Consider the following 21,349-nt stretch of genomic DNA (forward strand, 5'->3'; position numbering starts at 1 on the left):
CAGAAAGGGCTTGTGTTGCATTGCGTCCTACAGTAGGTCTTTTCTATCAAATCCAAACTAGATACACAAGGTGAAAAAGATTCTTTTTAATTTGTATATTATATCCAGTGGTACCAGCTTCAGTTTCTATAAATGTCAGAAAGCCTTTGAAAAGGAAGGAGACATTTAGTATTTCTCCTTTATGTTTTATATCTGGAGCTCTGCATTGGAATGACATGAAAGAAACAATTGACTTGTATATAGAGGTATATAGAGAACTTCCATCAGTACCAATACCTGCATTTGTATTGAGTTGTTAGCTAAAAATTGTGTGCCAAGAGTGTCTTAATTTGTATTAATAAGGTGTTATTTACTAACGTACATGCAATGTGCATAGTGCAAAAACAATGCAAATTACACACAAGGTAATATGTTGGCTCCAGAGCTCTTGTGCTGGTTTGGGACCTGTTATCCAGAATGCTGGGGTTTTCCAGATAACAGATCTTTTCCTAATTGGGATCTTCATACCTTAGGTCTACTAGAAACATTACCATTAACATTAAATAAACCCAATAGGCTGGTTTTGCCTCCAATAAGGATTAATTATATCTTAGTTGGGATCAAGTACAAGCTACTGGTTTATTATTACAGAGAAAAAGGAAATCATTTTTAAACATTTGGATTATTTTGATAAAATGGAGTCTATGGGAGACTGCCTTTCCATAATTCAGAGTTTTCTGGATAACTGGTTTCCGGATAACGAATCCCATACCTGTATATCTGTAGACTCTGTATTTTACTTCCATCACCTTATTCAGTCCAGCGGATGCAGCTTACACTTTGGTGCACTCAGGGTCTGACTGGAGCCTTGGGGACCCACCGGGGCTGCAAAACAGGGCCCCCCTCCTAACCTCGAAACTCCAGGCCTTGTTGCATGCATGCACGCGTGAAAGACGTGCTGTGAGCATGCGCGAATGCCGCCACAACACACAACTGCTTTTAATGGGGCAGCTGGGGGAGCAGGTCCGACCCTGGAAGCACTGTTTTCCCCTCTCCTCATTATTCCTAGTTTCCATCTGAATCTTATTAGGTTGATAATAATTCTCATTTTACTTAAATAACAGGCCAGGGTGAATCTAGATGCAAATCAGAGAAATGCAGGTTTAAGCACATCTATTCTGGAAACACATCACCTGTAGGTCAGATACATTTAAAACGCCTGCACCAGCTATAGATGGAATTATCAGCAATGTTATAAGCAGCTGTACTTTAATCACCAGTCATTACTACTGTCTGTAAAACTTCCAGTCCATTACGTTACAGGGAAACACTACAGGCCATTAATCCGATATTTACACCAGTGACACACCTGCAATAACATTAACTAAGTGAATTCAGTAGACATGGCACTTATTTTCAAGCACGGAAATGTGATATCTTGAGACATGATGTAATAATAATAATAACAGAGATAAATGAGCTGATTTGGAAAAGAACAGGAGTCGACTTCCAAAAAGGCCAAAGTTTTAATGAGGGTCACCAGCAAGTCATGAACAGAATAAACTCTATGGTAAAGGGGTGGTTCACCTTTAAGTTAACTTTTAGTATGTTATAGAATGGCTAATTTTAAAGGGATACTGTCATGGGAAAAACATTTTTTTTCCAAAATGAATCAGTTAATAGTGCTGCTCCAGCAGATATCTGCACTGAAATCCATTTCTCAAAAGAGCAAACAGGTTTTTTTATATTCAGTTTTGAAATCTGACATGGGGCTAGACATATTGTCAATTTCCCAGCTGCCCCAAGTCATGTGACTTGTGCTCTGATAAACTTCAATCACTCTTTACTGCTGTACTGCAAGTTGGAGTGATATCACCTCCCTCCCTTTCCTCCATCCCCCCAGCAGCCAAACAAAAGAACAATGGGAAGGTAACCAGATAACAGCTCCCTAACACCAGATAACAGCTGCCTGTAACACTCAATAGTAAAAACCCATGTCTCACTGAGACACATTCAGTTACATTGAGAAGGAAAAACAGCAGCCTGACAGAAAGCATTTCTCTCCTAAAGTGCAGGCACAAGTCACATGACCAGGGCAGCTGGGAAATTGACAAAATGTGTAGCCCCATGTCAGATTTCAAAATTGAATATAACAAAATCTGTTTGCTCTTTTGAGAAATGGATTTCAGTGCAGAATTCTGCTAGATCCCTTTAAGCATTTTTTAAATTGGCCTTCATTTTTTGTTATAGTTTTTGAATTGTTTGTCTTCTTCTTCTGACTCTTTCCAGCTTTTAAATGGGGGTCACTGACCCCATCTAAAAACAAATGCTCAGTAAGGCTACAAATGTATTGTTATTGCTTTTTATTACTCGTCTCTCTATTCAGGCCTCTCCTATTCACATTCCAGTCTCTTATACCAAATCAATGCACAGTTACTAGAGGAATTTGGACCCTAGCAACAGATTGCTGAAATTACAAACTGGAGAGCTGCTGAATAAAAAAGCTAAATAACTCAAAAACCACAAATAATAAAAAATTAAAACCATGTGCAAATTGTCTCAGAATATCCCTTTCTACATCATAATAAAAGCTGATCCAAAGGTGAACAAACCCTTTAATGCCAAGAGGCCCCTCATATATATGGGTGCAAAAGGAACAGAAGAGGGGGAGAGGCAACTTACATCCACATAATATAGTGAATAAATATAGGGCAGAAGCTGTAGCTGATATTGAGTGTCACCGACGGCACAGAAAATAGTCCCTTGCGATCGATACGAGAATCTGAAGGAAATGGATGGATAATATATTGAGAGGCAGTTGAGCTGTTTAAGATCTCTTACTGTGTTATTAGCTTCGATGTTAGATCATACTAAGGTAGAAGTGAAATCAACACTGAGTCTCCAGAGTCACAATCAATACACTCATAACGGGCAGTTTCTTAGAAATCAAAGGACATGTTGGGGAGGTTAAGGAGAACACATGCCACTTTATAGGTTGAGTTTATTATTTTATATATTTCCTTTTATATATTTTCCTTTGTGATATATTGATGTATGTATAAGTACAGGAGCTGCCGTCCACTCCACTCTGCTGAGCCGCAACTGATTATCCAATAGCACACCAGCTTTAGTGGCCAAATTATCATGAACAATTGTAGAATTGATTGATTGATTTTAATCAATACATTTTGAGCCAATCATGTCTGAGGCATATGAATGCCAACAATGCCCATGTATAAGGTTCAGAATGAACTCTATGTCATACATGTACTGCAGGTGAGTGACCCAGGCTTCTCAGAAGCTTCTTAATATGGAGCAGGGATCTCTTACAGCTTTTGATCCCATCAGGGCAAAAAGTATGGATATCGCCTTATTTAATAAGTTCCATATGATCAAAAAATTGAGATTGTAGTGGGTGAGGCTGTCTGTTCAGAGTTTACTGTATAACTTAGCCTGCAGCCTTGTGCCTTAATATGGTTACAGAAACCCTCAGTGACTTCTAATATCCTCATCAATTACCGTAGGGGGTGCATTATACCTTATAGTACATGAGTGATACTCAGAGTTCCCTGTATAACTCAGCCTGCAGCCTTGTGCCTTTATATGGTCACAGAACAACCCCTCAGTGACTTCTAATATCCTTATCATTTACAGTAGGGGGTACATTATCCCTTATAATACATGAGTGATACTCAGAGTTCCCTGTATAACTCAGCCTGCAGCCTTGTGCCTTTAAATGGTCACAGAACCCCTCAGTGACTTCTAATATCCATATAATTTGCATCTGGGGTACACTGTCCCTTATAATAGAGAAAGAAATGTAAAACCTAGGAAATGCACCCATTGGAATCCCTGCTGTAAGAAATCTGAAGAAGGGGCACGCCCCCGAAACATTACATCATATGACTAAATAAACGTGCAGGGGATTTCCCCGCTACACTAGCCTCCTGTGTTTGGCAAATTTCTTCTTTGCGACATTTACAGAACCCAGTGGCTCCTGATAATTATCTCTCACCATTAACTCAACCATCTCATTGGATTAGAAAATAATACTTCCTGCCATACAGGATACAGGGTATTTGGCCAGGTAGTGGTGGTGCTGTGAGCCTCAATCTCCACCATGAATGGAGATTTATTTTCTCTTTTCTTAAAGAGGCCCTGCATCAAGATTGAGGCTTTCCAGCCTCACATGAAGCCTCTGAGACTTTGTGCTGTTCATTGGAAAACACGTGCCAGTTGTTTTCTTTTTAATGACTTTCTCAATATTGATGCTACAGCTGCCCCAAAATTCATTCATATCTACATCATAGCAGGCAATATATATATGATCGACAGCTGAGATTTTCAAATGAGTTTAGAATTAGTGATAGGTGAATAAATTCCCAGGTGCGAATTCATGGTGAATTTCCACATTTTGCCGGAGCGAAAAATCAAAAAAAAAAGAGTCAAAAAAATGTGGGCGCGGTCAGTCAAAATAGTCAAAATTCTTTGGACGCCCATTAACTTTAATGCATTTGGACAAATCAGGCTCACATAAAAATTGTTGCGGTGTCGAAATTGTCGCGGCGTCGAAATTGACGCGCGTTAAAATAATTTTGACACCCATCGACTTCAATGCATTTCACACATTTTTCACCGTTTTGCAAATTTCACAGGAAATTTTCAATTTTTTTTGGCAAAACAGGACAAATTAGCCGATCACCATTTATAATGGGTATGGATTTTTGAATAAAAAAAGAATTTGAGTTTCATGCTTAATTTGAAAACCACTTTTATTATACAGATTTTTATTTCTGGGTGACAGGCCCCTTTTAGTGTGTACCAACAATGAAACTGTAAACCTAGGGGAAAAAATGCTGCATTATAGGTAAAAACGAATGACAAACTGCAGCCACAAATTGCACTTTGCACAGAGAGCTGGATTCATAAAAGAGCCTTCATATCAGAAACTAGGAGAAATAACAAACACCCACAGTCTCAATTACTACCATTTACCATCAGTATCTCATTTTCAACCATTCTGTCCACCTTTATCCATAAATGGTTGTAAGAGGAAGTTCTAGTGCAGTACTCATAAGCCTATCAAATTCAACGTACCTAATATACCGACTTTAGATTGTAAGCTCCAAGGGACAGGCTTGAAAATCATACAAGAGATAATATATAATAATCAATGTCTGTCTGGTTACCTTACAAGAGAACGTCTCTCGTGCATGCTTAAATATAACAGACACCCCAGTCCACCTGTATTATACTGCACAATAATAAAATGCTAAAGCGGGAAATTGCATTAACCCATTAATATAACCACTGGGGTAAGAAAATGAAAACAATGCAGTAAATAGCAGTCATTAAGGGATAATGGCTATGATTAATACACTGCTTGTTAAATGGTGGATAACAGGATTAGCTTGCATCTTTCTTTGCCCAATATATACTTAAAGTAATTGCATCTCTACAAAATGCTTTATCATCACTTCCAGTTCTTTATGATGTCATTGGACGGCAGCGCAGTCCAGGGAGGAATCAGCAGATTTGCTTTGCCAGCTCAGACATGGCTGTGCTCAAATCCAGATTTCAGTCTGTGTAATTTAAGTGAGGAAAAGCAACTGCACGAGGGACACAAATGATTGTTATTGTACAAACGCTATGGCTGTTAATCTTGGCAACAAAAAAATATACAGAACTGTAATTTACGATTTGAGTAAATGAATGGTTTGCTGAATATAGTCTTCAGCTTTAAAAAAAAAAAGCTGGTATTTAACAAACTCTATGGTATTTCAGTTGTAAAACTGTAAGATGTAAACATTACAGTCAATTCTGGGATCCAGAGAGCATCCATAATAATGTAATACTTACACTTAGGTACTGGATATGTTCTTTTATTTTTGCATGAATATCCAAAATGTGCCTATGCTTTGGGGCACAGTCAGCAATCGACAACATGTTATTTAGTTTGTATTAGACAGCGGATCTATGAAGCTATGAAGTGCTTAGCGTTGGTCTACAGCACAACATAAAGACCTGTTTTGATTTGTGTAATGGGGAAGGCCTCCTGCATAATAAAATGGGACCCTACAAGAGGGCTAGATGCTGGGAGCATGCTCGGCCCCTCTGAAGATTTTTTTGTAGTTATGTTGTTGTATGCTGATTTGTGCACTGTTTTGTACACTGCACTCCCATGAATGGCAATCAAGATTTGGGTTGGGTTGGGTGAACCTCCTCCTCCTACCTGCTCCTTATGAATACAGTGCTGCCAAACACCCGCAGGGCTTTATTCACTGGACAGAAATTGGTCTTTGTGTTTCATTTTGAAGCTCAAACATCTGTGACTTTTCTTTAAAAACACACCAGTTTGCACCCATTTTCTCACTTTGCACCTTGCCCTGCTTTTTCTAATTATATCTTTATAAATTATGCTTAGTGATGCCATCAGTTATAATAGCTACTTAGTGTTGTTACGTGACTCATGAATTATGGAAATACATTTTAATAACAGTACCCAGTAGAGTTAAGTCTAAAGCAACTGCACTTTTTGAGTTTTCTGATGTTTTTTTTATCAGGAAAATGTCCAGTTGCTTTAGACTTAACTCTACTAGATATTGTATATCATGACCTGGATGAATGACAGTCTCTATAGAAATTTTACATTTTAATAAATAAATATAAATACATAATAGAAGAGCTTCCCTCTGTGTCTCTGTATATGCTTATATTTTACAACAGGGGTATGGTGGCTTACTATTATTATGAACAGGCCCGGACTGGCAATCTGAGGGTTCTGGCAAATGCCAATGGGTTTGCTGTAAGATGCCATAGACACTAACTATTTAGTGGGCTGTTTGGGCCTCTGGGTGGCCTGTTGGGGCCTCTGGGTACCTGAAATGCCAGGGCCTATTTTGATTCTCAGTCCAGACCTGATTATGACTATACCTTTGGCTTGCATTATCAGAACTGTTTCCAATGTAACTGTCATTGGGGAAAGTGGTGAGGTTTGCATTATAAAAACAGCTGTTGAGAGTCAGGATTCATCTGCAGATTGCTTCCAGAAACTACAATGAGATCTTTGAATAAAGCAGGTGCACATTCACGCTGTTCCTTCTTCTCTGAATATCTCTGATGCTTTCAGCAACTGCACAATTCACAGCAAGAGACTTGTATACTGCACATCGTCCTTGCACAGTAGGCTTTAATTAAACTCTACTGTCATACCGACTGGGCAATGGGATTCAGGAATGATTCTGTTGTGGCTGTCTGTAGTCTTCTACCTTAGCTTAATAATGATTAAACACCAAAGCAGCTGCAAGGCCCAGCTGGAATGAATAGACTGCATATTTTCTTTGCAGCTTGTTCACTAGAACTGTTGTTTCAGAGAAAGTATCTACGACCAGTAACTTCCCTTCCATGTACATCAGGGCTAAATCTTTGAAAGAAGTATGCCATGATTATTATTATTGTTGTTGAAGACGACTAGATGACTGAAGGAATATGTGCTTCTCATATTTTTTACATGGTAAGGGCAAAAAAACTTCAATGTTTTGGGCAATGGGTCCTTTATGCCTAGAAAGAACCAGAAAATAGTTGGGTCCAGAAGTCTTGGTCATGCCCCCAATCAAACGCACTGCTTGTCATGTGATCACTGTAACGATTCTGGACTGATCAAGGTATTTTAATCACCGGGAGGGTTTGTTTTTCCAAGTCTGCTCTATAGATCGGACTGCAAGTTGATGTCATACGAGACTGAATTCTCCACTAATTGAATTATTTTGCAGAAAGAGACGAAAAACAAGAATTGTTCATTTGAATTTTGTTGAGTATTTGTAATGATCATTGCTGCGGCTGCTTTCATTAGATTAACCCGATTGAGGATAAATACTGTAGGGGGGTCAATATCTCACTAATAACCTTGTTCATACTCACAGCAATTCCTTCTGATTATAATATGAAGCAATTTGCAAAAAATCCTTGGAATGTATTATTCCCAAAAACGTTCCCAAGACAAAGCCCAGACACAGGACCACAAATGAGAATACCTTGCAAGAACGGCTTATGCTTCAGTTATTAATGGGATGTTTTAAAGTCTGGTTCTGCATGAGCTGAGGACATCAGGTTGGACATCTCTTATGATCATTCGCTAAGTAATAATAATTAAGGACATTTTCTGTCTAAAGCATCATATGGATAAACAAACTGTACATTCATCTCCATTTGATGCAGGATTTGTGCTCTGGCTCTGTTCTTTGTTCTTGACAAGTATAAATGATGCATTAAACAGCCATTCAAAACAACTACCCACCAGACCTCCATCACAGCTGGAACAAACCTGTGTGCACATACAGACTGTAGATATTGCAAAAAAAAATTTTTCAAGGTAACTTTGTTATATTTTCTAAGACGGATTTCTAGGAATCAGTTCATTGAGATGGCAGATGCTAGAGTATACATTTATAGAGGGATCATAGTATATTCTAATGCTCTAAAGCACTGCTACAAGTGACCTTCTCTCTCTTGGAGCTGGGCCCTTGTAGAATAGTGGAGGTAGAGGGTCTACAAAAATGATTCTAAAATTCTTCCTTCAAAACAACTTGTGGACACCAGTGGTTCTTAAAGGGATACTGTCATGGGAAAAAAAATTTTTTCAAAAGGAATCAGTTAATAGTGCTGCTCCAGCAGAATTCTGCACTGGAATACATTTCTCAAAAGAGCAAACAGATTTTTTTATATTCAATTTTGAAATCTGAGATGGGGCTAGACATATTGTCAATTTCCTAGCTGCCCCAAGTCATGTGACTTGTGCTCTGATAAACTTCAATCACTCTTTACTGCTGTACTGCAAGTTGGAGTGATATCACCCCCCTCCCTTTTTCCCCCAGCAGCCAAACAAAAGAACAATGGGAAGGTAACCAGATATCATCTCCCTAACACAAGATAACAGCTGCCTGGTAGATCTAAGAACAACACTCAATAGTAAAAACCCATGTCCCACTGAGACACATTCAGTTACATTGAGAAGGAAAAACAGCAGCCTGCCAGAAAGCATTTCTCTCCTAAAGTGCAGGCACAAGTCACATGACCAGGGGCAGCTGGGAAATTGACAAAATGTCTAGCCCCATGTCAGATTTCAAAATTGAATATAAAAAAATCTGTTTGCTCTTTTGAGAAATGGATTTCAGTGCAGAATTCTACTGGAGTAGCACTATTAACTGATGCGTTTTGAAAAAAACATGTTTTCCGATGACAGTATCCCTTTAAACAACAGATTTATTGAGAAAACAAAATAAAATAATGATACTTTAAGTAGTACACTGGCATAGCTTTAATATATCTAAGGGTGGCCAAACATGGCCAGATTAAAGCTGCTGATATTGGTATTTAGACCGATTCAGCATCTTATCTGCCCGTGTAGGGGGTGTTCTGATGGGTTTCCCTGATCAATATCAGGCCAAAAATACATGATGTAGGGATATTACAGTTGCCATCATAGCTTAATCTTACCACAAGTGTTCAGCCTCATTGTACTGTGTAATTCAGGGGTGCCTCAGAGTGAATGTACTTTGTCCTGAGTCCCTATGCATTGGAGTCCCTATGCCTGCTGTGGGAACTAACCCCACACTGTCCCTTCATGGTGTAGTATATTAGCTGACCATGGCTATATCACACTCCTTGAGCACTCTATGAGAGAAGCTAGACTTAAACTAACTACACGTCCTCAGTCACAGGGTCCCTAACACACTAAGGTGCTTAAAATACATGAGCAATTGAGCATTTCCTTTCCGAGGCCTCCTGCCTGATGTTCATACTGAAACCTCCTGCCTGATGTTCCTACTAAAGCCTCCTGCCTGATGGTCCTATTGAAGCCTCCTGCCTGATGCTCCTACTGAAACCTCCTGCCTTATGTTTCTATTGAGGCCTCCTGCCTGATGAAGAATGCTAAGTTTTTATTGGTTGCTATAGGTGACAAAGCAAGGCAAAATAAGCACATTTTCCTGATTTGTACTAAGACTTCCAGAAGGTTATGGTGAAATGTTTAGGTCTCAAACCAAACATATTGCTACCCCCACCCCTTCCCCTCAGAACAGCAAGATCTGGCCTTTTATCTGCTTACACCACAATAAAAACTAGCGTCAGTCTGGTACAAACAACAAATTATTATGTAATGTGCTGCTTTTCATTAATCAGGTTAAGTAAATGTAATGGCAAATAACATAAAAGAGAACAGTGATTCATGTGTTTGAGATTCCACACAAAAGCAGTCAGCATTTTTAAAGGTTATTCCTTATATGGGCGTTCAATAAAAGTCATCTTTGGGATGATTGTATAGACCACCTTATCTGCTGAAAGTGCTGACTTTGGATTAGTATAGCGTGTAATGACAAGTTCTGATTAACATTCCCTATTCCTTTGTTGGATGAATAAGAAATTGATGAAGTTATTTAAGAAGTAAGAAATCACTTAATAGGTCAAGCACTTGTTTCATCAGTCTTGGGTCATAAATATTATATTATATATATATATATGAGATTTGTGTTTATGCTGTTATGTTTTTGTACTCATGGAGCAGGGTGCACGAAAGAAACCAGAAGTATCTAAGCTAAGGTCAGTTTGGCTGCGTTGTTGCTTCACTGTGAAGACTGTATGCACCATTATTGCTTCCGGAGTTCAATACAGTAACAGAGCATAAATATCCCATGGTCACTTAAGATAAGATCCTGTTAGTTACAATAATAGCTTGGCCATTCATTGTCTTAAGTATTCCTGCTGTTAGCTCCACACAAATAATGGCATTTGTTTGTCAATAAAAAGCATTCTTGCCATCTTATTATGTTGATGCTTCTAGTTTCGGGCATGGCTCGAGGGGGTTCAGTGCTGCTGTAACAAAAGTAAGTGGGGATCAGAACCAGGTGGTCTTCAGGGAATGGATTTTGGAAGGCAAAAAGAACCAGGGCTCTGGACCAATTGATGAACCAGACTACATGGCCAATATTGATAACATTGTTTTGCTTTAAGGGTACATAGTGGCTACCTGCAAATTATTTATTGGGGGTTTGTTTTTATTCTTCCCCCGGCACTGCATTAGGAAATAGTAGCTCTAGATCAGTGGTTTTCAAACTGTATGAAGGTCCTCTCTGGTGACCTGGAGCAATGATACGGGGGACTAAAGCTCAAGGCCACTTAGGGTAATATTTGGAATCAATGCCATTATCCTTTCTAGACACCCCAGATAGCCCACTTAAGTGTTAACTGAGGATGAGATTTTGAACACTAATTGTCTTCCCTAGATATTCTTAATACAGAAATATTTGCCTATATCTGTAAACTTGTAATCAGCTAACCGGCCCTGTCCAAAGGTTGGTCCTTCAAGGACAGCTTGCACCATAAAAATCCAACAGCCATTTCTGTATATAGTATTAGTGATGAGCACATTTTTTTCACCACTCATAGAATTGCGGTGAAATTTTTCACAAAACTGCTGAGCTACTCATCTGGAAGTAGAGCTAATGATCATATTTCATATGGGCCCCTGTGCTTTACTTGCTATTAAATAAAGCCGGCAAATCTTTCAAACTCACTTACTGTATTTGCTTATTCAACCAACATTGTTTCTCTTAGAAACACATTCTGTCAGGGGTGATGGAATGTGAATAAACTTGCTTTAAAGATTTTACATGATTGAGATAACACATACAATATTTTCTGAGTTGGGATGTGTGGGGAAAGAGGTTTTTAAGAAAGCGATCACTATATTTATATAAAATAAACAGATCCAGGTGGTTGAAACGTTAATATTATTATTATTATTATTAATAATAACATGTACAGGTATGGGACTTGATAACCAGAATGCTTGGGAACTGGGGTTTCCTGAATAAAGGCATCTTTCTGTAATTTGGATCTGGATACCTTAACTCTACTAAAAAAACATTTTAAAAAAATTAATCCCACTATGCTTGTTTTTCCTCCAATAAGGATTAATTTTATCTTAGTTAGGTTCAAATACAATATACTGTTTTATTATTACAGACAAAAGGGAAATCATTTTCAAAATGTTTATTCATTTGATTAAAATGTGGTCAATGAAAGATGGCCTCCCTGTAACACGGATCATTCTGGATAACGGGTTTCCGGGTTGCAGATCCCCAACATATTCTTGTGTTGCACAATAAGTGGGTGTATACTGTAACTTAAACATACAAAAACAACCAATAACCAATACAAAAAGTAAAGAGTGCCCTGTCCGAAAAAAGCCTTTATGACAGAGTGAAGCAGTGGTTAACTGGAGGCATCCTGGAGCTAGGCGCTAGAAGTTTAATATTTTACTAAACAGCCTTGTTGAATTTGGAGTTTATTTAAGGTCTAATAACTGTTGCATTACACAATGCTATTATAATGATGTTTTTGTGTTCTGATGGAAAATCAACTGTGAAATTGCATATGGCAGCTCAACCACGTACAGTGTATGATTCATTCACTCAAGCTCATTTCAGAACAGTTCCCATACATAAAGCCAAACTGGCATAAACCGTGCCCATTGAAAGTGTTTTGGCCCCCGATATATCTGTCTAGATCATACAAACTGTAAGGCAGACAATTGTGTAGGAACATCTGTCTGGGATTAGTTATGTCTCGCCTTTATAACCGTGTTAGGAAACTGTATGATATTACTGCAAGATTCAAATATGATAGCTATATCGATAGATGATAGATAGATAGATAGATAGATAGATAGATAGATAGATAGATAGATGGATGGATGGATAGATAGATAGATAGATAGACAACATGTTAAGGAAAACTGTACGATGTTCCTGCAAGATTAAACTGTGAAAGATAGACAGATAGATAGATAATAGATAGATGATAGATAGATAGATCGATAGATCGATAGATAGATAGATAGATAGATAGATAGATAGATAGATGATAGATAGATAGATAGATAGATAGATAGATAGATAGATAGATGATAGATAGATAGATAGATAGATAGATAGATAGATAGATAGATAGATAATAGAAGATAGATAGATAGATAGATAGATAGATAGATAGATAGATAGATAGATAGATAGAGAGATAGATGATAGATAGATAGATAGATAGATAGATAGATAGATAGATAGATGATAGATAGATAGATAGATAGATAGATAGATAGATAGATAGATAGATAGATAGATAGATTTATAGATAGATGATATATAGATGGTAGCTAGATAGATAATAGATAGATAGATGATAGATAGATAGAAGATAGATGATAGATAGATAGATAGATAGATAGATAGATAGATAGATAGATAGATAGATAATATGCTGTTGTCCATGAAATGTTGATTTCAGTGCAGCATCATTCTAAAAGTAATTATACTACTTCACTTCTACAAAACAATGAAGACTAATGTTGACCATGGCTGTCCCATTTCTTTTGGGAAACATGCAATATATCATTAAAATTTACGAAAAAGTATTTTGGCCATAAAACCCCTATGCTATATTATACAGTTACTGTAATTGCTAGCTGCCCATCAGATGCATTGCAGTGCACTACTTAACCCATATGCTTTTTGTGCTAACACCAGCCTCCCTCCACTAAACTCAATAGCCGCAACTATCTTTCATCTCAGCGGGGGCGAGGGTGTCACAAGGCATCAGCATTATTTCGACAGTCATTTCAGCCAACAAATTATTGAGCAGCAAAGTGCACTGTGGATATCATTAACAATATATTTATTCAGCTTGGCTGTAGTTCTGCAGTGAAAGAATCAGCATAAAATGAACAGTTGCTCAAAATATGTTTAGGCTAAGGAGCCAGACTGCAGTAATACCCAACAAGTTCTTATAACAAGCCCAACAAAAAGTTTAGGATAGTACGGTACCTGGTATATGAATTATATATATATTAATAATCTGAATACAGGGTGCAAGTGTTTCTAACTCCACATTGTTACCAGAACTTTTGCTGACTTCACCATAAAAAGCACAGAAGACATGGGCTTAAGGTGGGTTATCTCTAACTTATGAAGGAATGACTACAAGCAAACAAGAACCTCTACTAGGTAACCCAGGTATGACCATGATTATATGATGAAGGTGGAGTAAGGGTGGGTGCAGGGCAGAAGAAGGGTTTTCAGCTACGGAAACAAGGTATACACAGGGACACCTGTAAATTATATATCAGTAGTAGAACTACAAGGGGCTCCAACAATGGTCTCACCTAGTTCATCTATAAAATGCGAGCTGCTACAACTGCATAGGCTCACGTAAAAATCCCATTAATAGGACTTTTGTATGGATGCAACACAATGTTTAGGGATTGTACCAGTCTCCCATCACTACCAGATAAAGGAAGGTTTGTGTCATCCCAAAACCTTGTATTGCACCCTCACACAATTGCAGTAAAGGGGGATAATTCCCTTGGTCATATCCAATTGCAGGCACTTTTGAAGGTTTACTTTTGTAGGCAAGGAGACAACATGAAGGTTCAGCAAGGCTGGGACACCAAGTGAGATTCACCAGGAACAGAATTTAGGTTGCATCCATCAGTATGCACAAAAAGTGTTTTGTGGTATAACTTTCTTTATAGGGTTCTTAAAAAAAGGAGTGGAACAAGGCGATGAAAGCTCATGGAGCAAAGTAGACCTGTTGCAGATGTTGCAGTCACACCCACGTATATATGAGCGTAGGCAAAATGCATGCTGGGTTTGGCCGCTCCTTTAGCATACTCCCCAATATGAATTGCAGCCAGTTCTAATTGAATATGTCGTAGTCTTAAGTTTAACTTGATCACTTAAGAAACTAGAGAACTGAGGACACATGCTTCCTTGAAGATCTCTGGAGTTCCTTGTTCTGAGAAACATGTGGAACAGAAAATAGTATAAAACACAACATGGATCATTTGATCTACCCATTATCCAAAGATACACGTGGAGCAGAAAATAATATGGATCCTTTGATCTACCCATTATCCCACTGTATATTGTCCATCAGATATCCCACAATGAGGCTTTCCGTGTCCATTATGAACTTCTGCGGCATTTATTGGTAAAGTATTGAAGCTAAGAGAGTGATGAATATGGGCAGCACATAGGACCACACATCATCATAAAGTTTTATCTGACCACATTTTTGGTACAGAGGCAATATCCCAACAGTTCCACACTTTTTTAAGTGCGGTCAACCTACCAAACCTCCGCTATAAATTATAGAGATGGCAACAAAAGGCTGGCCAGTTTTACAATTAGATTTCACATCGGCCTATAGATTTGCTTCATTATGCTCCTTTTAATTAAATCTGTTTAGATTTCTGTACCTCGTTAGGTAGCCTTCCTTCCTCATCCTTAGTGGTTTGCCTTAATTGAATACATGTGCCTTCTAATTTGCCAGCATCAATGCAAATATAAGATGAATTAATTGCATTAACTTTTCCACGGAGCTTCCATATTCATAGCGCAGTGGTGAGGAACAATATGCCAGTAGACTATTTTAGGTTTGTGCACGATAATAAAACACCATTAATGCTGCTACATTTCAGATATATATATATAAAGGGGCTCGGCAAATTTGCACCTGGCAACCAATCAAATTGTTGCTTTCATAGTTGAAACTGTCTGAACTGGTTGCAACGAGTGCAAATTTTCCCATTGTTGATAAATGACCCGTGTGTGAATGAGTCTCTATCACTATGTTCTTTACTTCTATATGATCTCGTTTTTATAAGTTTCTTGTTAAAGAATTTGCTCCGATTTTATTTCCAGAATTTTTAATGCTGGTATCTTTTTAATGTGAGTGCAAACACCTCAACAGTGACAATACAACACTAAGACAGGCTTCTGTGACCCATCGTTAGAAATGGTGACTCCATTGACCACAATGAACTTAGCAATGGATTATATTGAATACATTTTTAAATGCTGACATTTCAGTTTCACAGCAGGAAATAAAGGCTCAGCATTCTGTAATGGAACAGCAGCATATGGGGAGAGGGGATTTTAATCTCTAATTGGTAAAAACAAGATGATTCCAACAGGGATAGGCAACCTTTGGTGGCTCAATTGTTTTAAGCCTTAATTTTATCCCCCATGCTCCCTTTTCCCAGCTCCTGGGGGGGGGGGTTGCAGTGTTTAAGGCTAAATAGAGTATTGAGTGAATATACACTAAAATGACACTATACACTACACTATATCCTAAAATCATCTTCCCAGTCTGCACTGATTCTTTCAAACCGTGAGCCATGCTCTTCCCATAATGCATTGATGACGTTCTTTAGCCAATCATAGACCTTAACTCACGGTCAGCAATCCAGCGTGCTACAAACTGTCTTTATTACGGGCAGTGCAATGCTGATCAGCTCCGTAACCCAATAAATGGATCCCCCCTTTCCCAATTCACTTGATAGCAAAGTTACCATTTTATGCAAAACTACCCCAAGAATTAGGTACTTGTTCAAAGTCTTCAAATCTCTTCTCTAACTGCAATATTTGCTATAAATCAAAGCATAGCATCATCCTCTCCTCTGCAAAATTGACACGAGAAATTGGGTAAAAAGGAAGCGTTTACGGTTCATTCCTGTCTGGCCACACAGTTTGCCTTTAACCCTTTACAAACTAGCAGGAACTGTATTTGATAACTTTTGTAGTACTGCACTTTTTGGGCAGCATTGGGGATTATGTTGCCCTGGAAATCACATTGGCACAGATGCTTGCAAGATAACCCCCAGATGTGTATGCATATGAAAAACATATACTGTATAATATACAAAACATATACTGTATATATATTTATACTCACCGCTCACAACGCGAAGGGCATAACTGCTGTGCCCCCATAGGATGGCACCAAGGAGCGCAACAAGCATGTTGGAGTGCAGCACCAGAAACATTGTAGCTGTAGCTTTAAGCTTTAGCAGACTCCCAATGAAACAAACCAAAAAAAAACTTCAAAAAATAAAGTAAAAGAAGTAAAGTAGCAAAGTCCTGACTCCAAAACCTGTTAGGACTGAAAGGACGTCTGGTTTTCACACATATCGTCTCCTCCCTTTGCTTATTTCCCTTTGCCTTTGTAAGTCATGTTAAGGCACCGGCTGATCTCTCTTAATGAGCGATGCTTCAGAGTGCTTGAAGTATTCTACTATAACTAGCTCCATCCCAAAGCTATTGATTTCTTCCCTTCTGCACTCCCAGGCAGCCAATCCCACGGCTCCTGCTTTTTGTAACGGACCAGTGACAGGTCACTGCAAACTATACATTTGGCACAGGCACACACACTATAAAACAGGAACAGGTTGTCAAAAGTGAAGTTATTTTTCCAGTGTCTTTTATATATATACTGTATAAAAAATATATATATATATATATATATATATATATATATTTTTTTTTTGCTTTAGAAAATGATTCCCTGCTGTGAGACTGCAATGCCTCTTTCACTTGGCAGGCAGATTAGCAAAAGTAATCAATGTAATAACACACTTTGCTACATTCGAGCCCAGCGCACAATATTAATTACAGTATAGGATGCGCAGTCTTTGGATGCTTCCGAGTCGAGAGATTTGATAGGGAAACACATTTAACATAAAGGCAGAACATGGGACGTGGGGTTGGAAAAAAATATGTTGGTAATTATGTATTTTTGGAAACAGTGGCGACCGTAGAAGAAAAATAACTATTATACCTAAATAGTATAATTTGCTTGGTACTCTATAATGCTGCCTTATTAGAGGCAAAACCAGCCTATTGGATTTATTTAATGTTTAAAATAATTTAATAATAGACTTTTACGGAGATCAGAATTACAGAAAAATCCCTTATCTGGGAAAAAAACAGGTCCTGAGCCTTCTGGATAATAGATCCCATACCTGAACGTATGCCTTGTGTGCAAGTGCAAGTGGACTAAGGAGCAAAGTCAATGCCTCTTTTCTGAACACTTGCATTTGGGGAATAGCTGCACCCCCACCTTGCAGAGTGCAGAGCAAAGCACTGTTGGATGCAGTCGTGTACTTAACAACTGGCATCCACAACTGCCATCCTGCCCAAGGTGCAAAATATGGGGCAGGATGTAAAAGTGCAAAAAACAAGTCAGTTTGTGCCTAGTTTTTGCAATTTACTACCTGCCCTGCACTTAATGAAGGGCAATGCACAGTTCTATAGGTAGGGTTGCCACCTTTTTGCCAGGTCAGTACCGACCAATAACGTAAGGGGAAGGAGCAGAGCTGCTGGCAGAGGGCATAGCCTTGACTTTAAAGGGGAACTATCCCAAAAATGAAAATATAATATAAGCTTCAACTTATTGAAATAAGAAACTTTTTAAATACAATCATTCAAATATTCTGCATTGTTTCTGAAATAATTAAGTTTATGTTCACTATTTCTCTCTCTCCACATCTGTTTTCCTTCATTCTCTCTTCATGCAGGAGTTGGGTGTCAGATATTCATTGACAGTTAGATCTTATAGGGGAGGGGGCTTCCTTTCCTAGCAGATGAATTAGAGCTCACTCAAATAACTGATTCCAGTACAAACAAAATCTAACAAAATAACTGCCTTTTGCACAAATTCTGCATGTAGAGAGACATGATGTCTGGTGATTTTAATAGAGTGAGCTTTAATACATCTTCTAGGCAAAAGGAGCCCCCTATAAGATATAATGGATCATCTGACACCTAACGCCTGCATGAAGAGAGAGAATGAAGGGAAACAGATGCTGAGACAGGGATAGCGAAGAAAAACTTGATTATTTCAGAAACAGTACAGAATTTTTAATTGATTGTATTTAGAAAGTTTCTTATTTCAGTATGATAAAGCTTATATTACATTTTAATTTCCGCAAAAGTTCCCCTTAAAGGAAGCAGATTCGAGATGAAAGGGGTGGGGCTGTGATGTAAGTGAGCAAAGCAGGCAGAGATCTGTGATCCAGGGTTTACAGATGTGTTGAGGTAATAGAGTCAGATTAGGGAGAGGGGATTGGGGCGCTTTGGAGGTGTAATACCAGCCCCTGCCTTGCCTGTTATTTTATCAGCTAGGCCAGTGAAATACTGACCAGGAGACAGCCCTAGCTATGGGTGTAGGGGATTCATATCATTTACACCTACCTGTGGAGGCATTTTGCACATGGATTTCAATGCGGGTTTGTTTTTTCTCCTAGAAATGGGCACCAAACTGGACATACTGGAATTACTGTATGGTGGTTTAGATGGTGAATTATGCTAATTATGCAATTGTCTATTGTACTGAAACTGAGCAATCTTCTTCTTTTGCCCCTCAGCCACCACTAGTCCAGAAGCACTTGCCCCTTTCAGTTCTCAGAGAGAAAGCCACTTCCATGGTAAATCATTTGCCCTAGTTGTGGAAACAAAAAAAAGGGTCATGTCTGAATGCAGCGAAGTGTGCAATTTTTGGATTTAAAGAAACAGTAACACCAAAAAATGAACGTGTTTTTAAGGAATGACAATATAATGCGGTGTTGCCTTGCAATAGTAAAACTAATGTGTGTTTGCTTCAGAAACACAACTATAGTTTATATGAACAAGTTGCTGTGTAGTCATGGGGGCAGCCATTCAAGATCAGGATACACAGTAGATAACAGATAGGGTCTGAAGGATCCCATTATACACTACAACGCTTATCTGTTATCTGCTGTGTATCCTGTGCCTTTCTCTTTTTTTTCAGCCTTGAATTGGCTGCATCACTTCCAGTACGGCGCTAAAACAGCATAAGAATGACATTTATTTGGAACAAGTCTGCTGTGCCAATTGTCACATCCCACTGTGTAATTGTCTGGAATAACCTCCACGTTCTGGGCTGTAGTAGCAATGGGGTTCCCAGGCTTCAATAGGCTTGACACTTGGCTGCTGGTTATTATATTTGGCACATAGCCTGAATGTCGCTCATCTGGCAAGCCTTATGGTCAATACAAGAAATCAGGTCTGCACACTCAAACACGAATCTTTAGACTCAGGTGGTAAGATTGAAATATGTTTTACTAGTTAAAAAGAACAACCAAACAAGAGGCATAATGTTAACAAAAACAAGAAACATTTCACATGATGCTAATATACATACCACCCTTAAGGTACAAGCAAGGCAGAAAAGAAGACTACAAGGAGCGAATACACCTGCCAAAATGAGAATAGCCCCAACGTTTCGGCAAATAGCCTTTGTCAAGGGGATTATGGTCAAACCATGTACTGATATCACTGTCTCATTTGTCTGAACCCTGAAAAAAAACTACTCCCAGTCAATCCTAAATGAAATCCTGTATTTGGTGCTTCCCTTTTATGCAGCATAATATAAATATATCTACCAGCTATTGGGAGTTAAAACTCAGTAATTGCTGGGGAGATACTGTATGATGTACATTGTTATTCTCATATACCCTTTGCTTCTGATGAAGTGACACAATAGTCACGAAACGCTTCGAGCACATATCCCCTGCCCGCATGTGATTTTAGAGTGATGTTTAATAAAGTATCTACAATTTTAATACGCTGGTTTCCAAGTCGTTATCATCTCATCCGGTGAAGTCTGTTTCCAAATTTCTGAATTGTTTGTAAGCCGCGGCCAGAGCGGTTCCCCTGGATACACCGGTTCGCAGATTCCCTGCATATGGGCTCACTCTACCGGATATTAACTGCTCCTAACCTTCTCATTTGTCAGAACCCTGAAAAAAACTACCGTACTCCTGTATTTGGTGCTTCCCTGTTATGCAGCATAATATAAATATATCAATGAGCTATTGGGAGTTAAAACTCAGTAATTGCTGGGGAGATACTGTATGATGTACCTTGTTATTCTCATATACCCTGGACACAGTTGCAAACTGAGGTGTTCTGGGCCCACTGGGGCAGTCTCCTCAGGGGCCCGCATGCCAGTCACAAGCTCACATTATGTACATCCTCCTGGCACATATGATCTCAAGGGGGAGAAAGCTGTCACCGAAATTTCCCAGCGGAGGTGGTGGGGTGACCAGGTTTGGTGGGAGTAGAGGGACCCAAAAAGACTGGATTCACTGGGTTTTTCTTTGGTGTCCCACTGACCCTGCCTGGACATCTACAGGCTATTAAATTGTAGGGACCCATAGGTTTTAAAAGGTGCCTACTATTGGCTGTATGGATCCATAAAGTTACTGCTGTAGACATTCTGAGACTTAAAACATCAGGACAGGTATTTACACCCCAGCCATGCGGGTAGAACCTCAGACAAAACTTGTCTGCAGAAAAAAAATGCGTCATTCATATGGTCTGGAGTGTTATAAATATGCAGATCTCTATAACTGTGAATTCCGTTTTGAGTCACACAAGAGAAATAAAGTGCCGTCAATGTATAAGAATTGTTTTAACTTGATGAATATATACAGAGAGAGATACATTACTTGTCT

General features: G+C 38.7%; 1 protein-coding gene across 1 annotated transcript in view; it reads right to left on the bottom strand.

Annotated features, from left to right (window-relative positions):
* chodl.L (chondrolectin L homeolog) overlaps positions 1-17,117 on the bottom strand; it is a 48,140-nt gene extending 31,023 nt beyond the window's left edge. The window contains exon 1 of the mRNA XM_018245969.2: positions 16,768-17,117. Coding sequence (XP_018101458.1) covers positions 16,768-16,858 — 91 coding nt within the window. The 5' untranslated portion in view covers positions 16,859-17,117. The remainder of the gene's footprint in view (positions 1-16,767) is intronic.
* Between the last annotated feature and the right edge of the window lie 4,232 nt (positions 17,118-21,349).

Source organism: Xenopus laevis, chromosome 2L (genome assembly GCF_017654675.1).
Source record: "Xenopus laevis strain J_2021 chromosome 2L, Xenopus_laevis_v10.1, whole genome shotgun sequence".
NCBI classification, from domain to species: Eukaryota; Metazoa; Chordata; class Amphibia; order Anura; family Pipidae; genus Xenopus; species Xenopus laevis.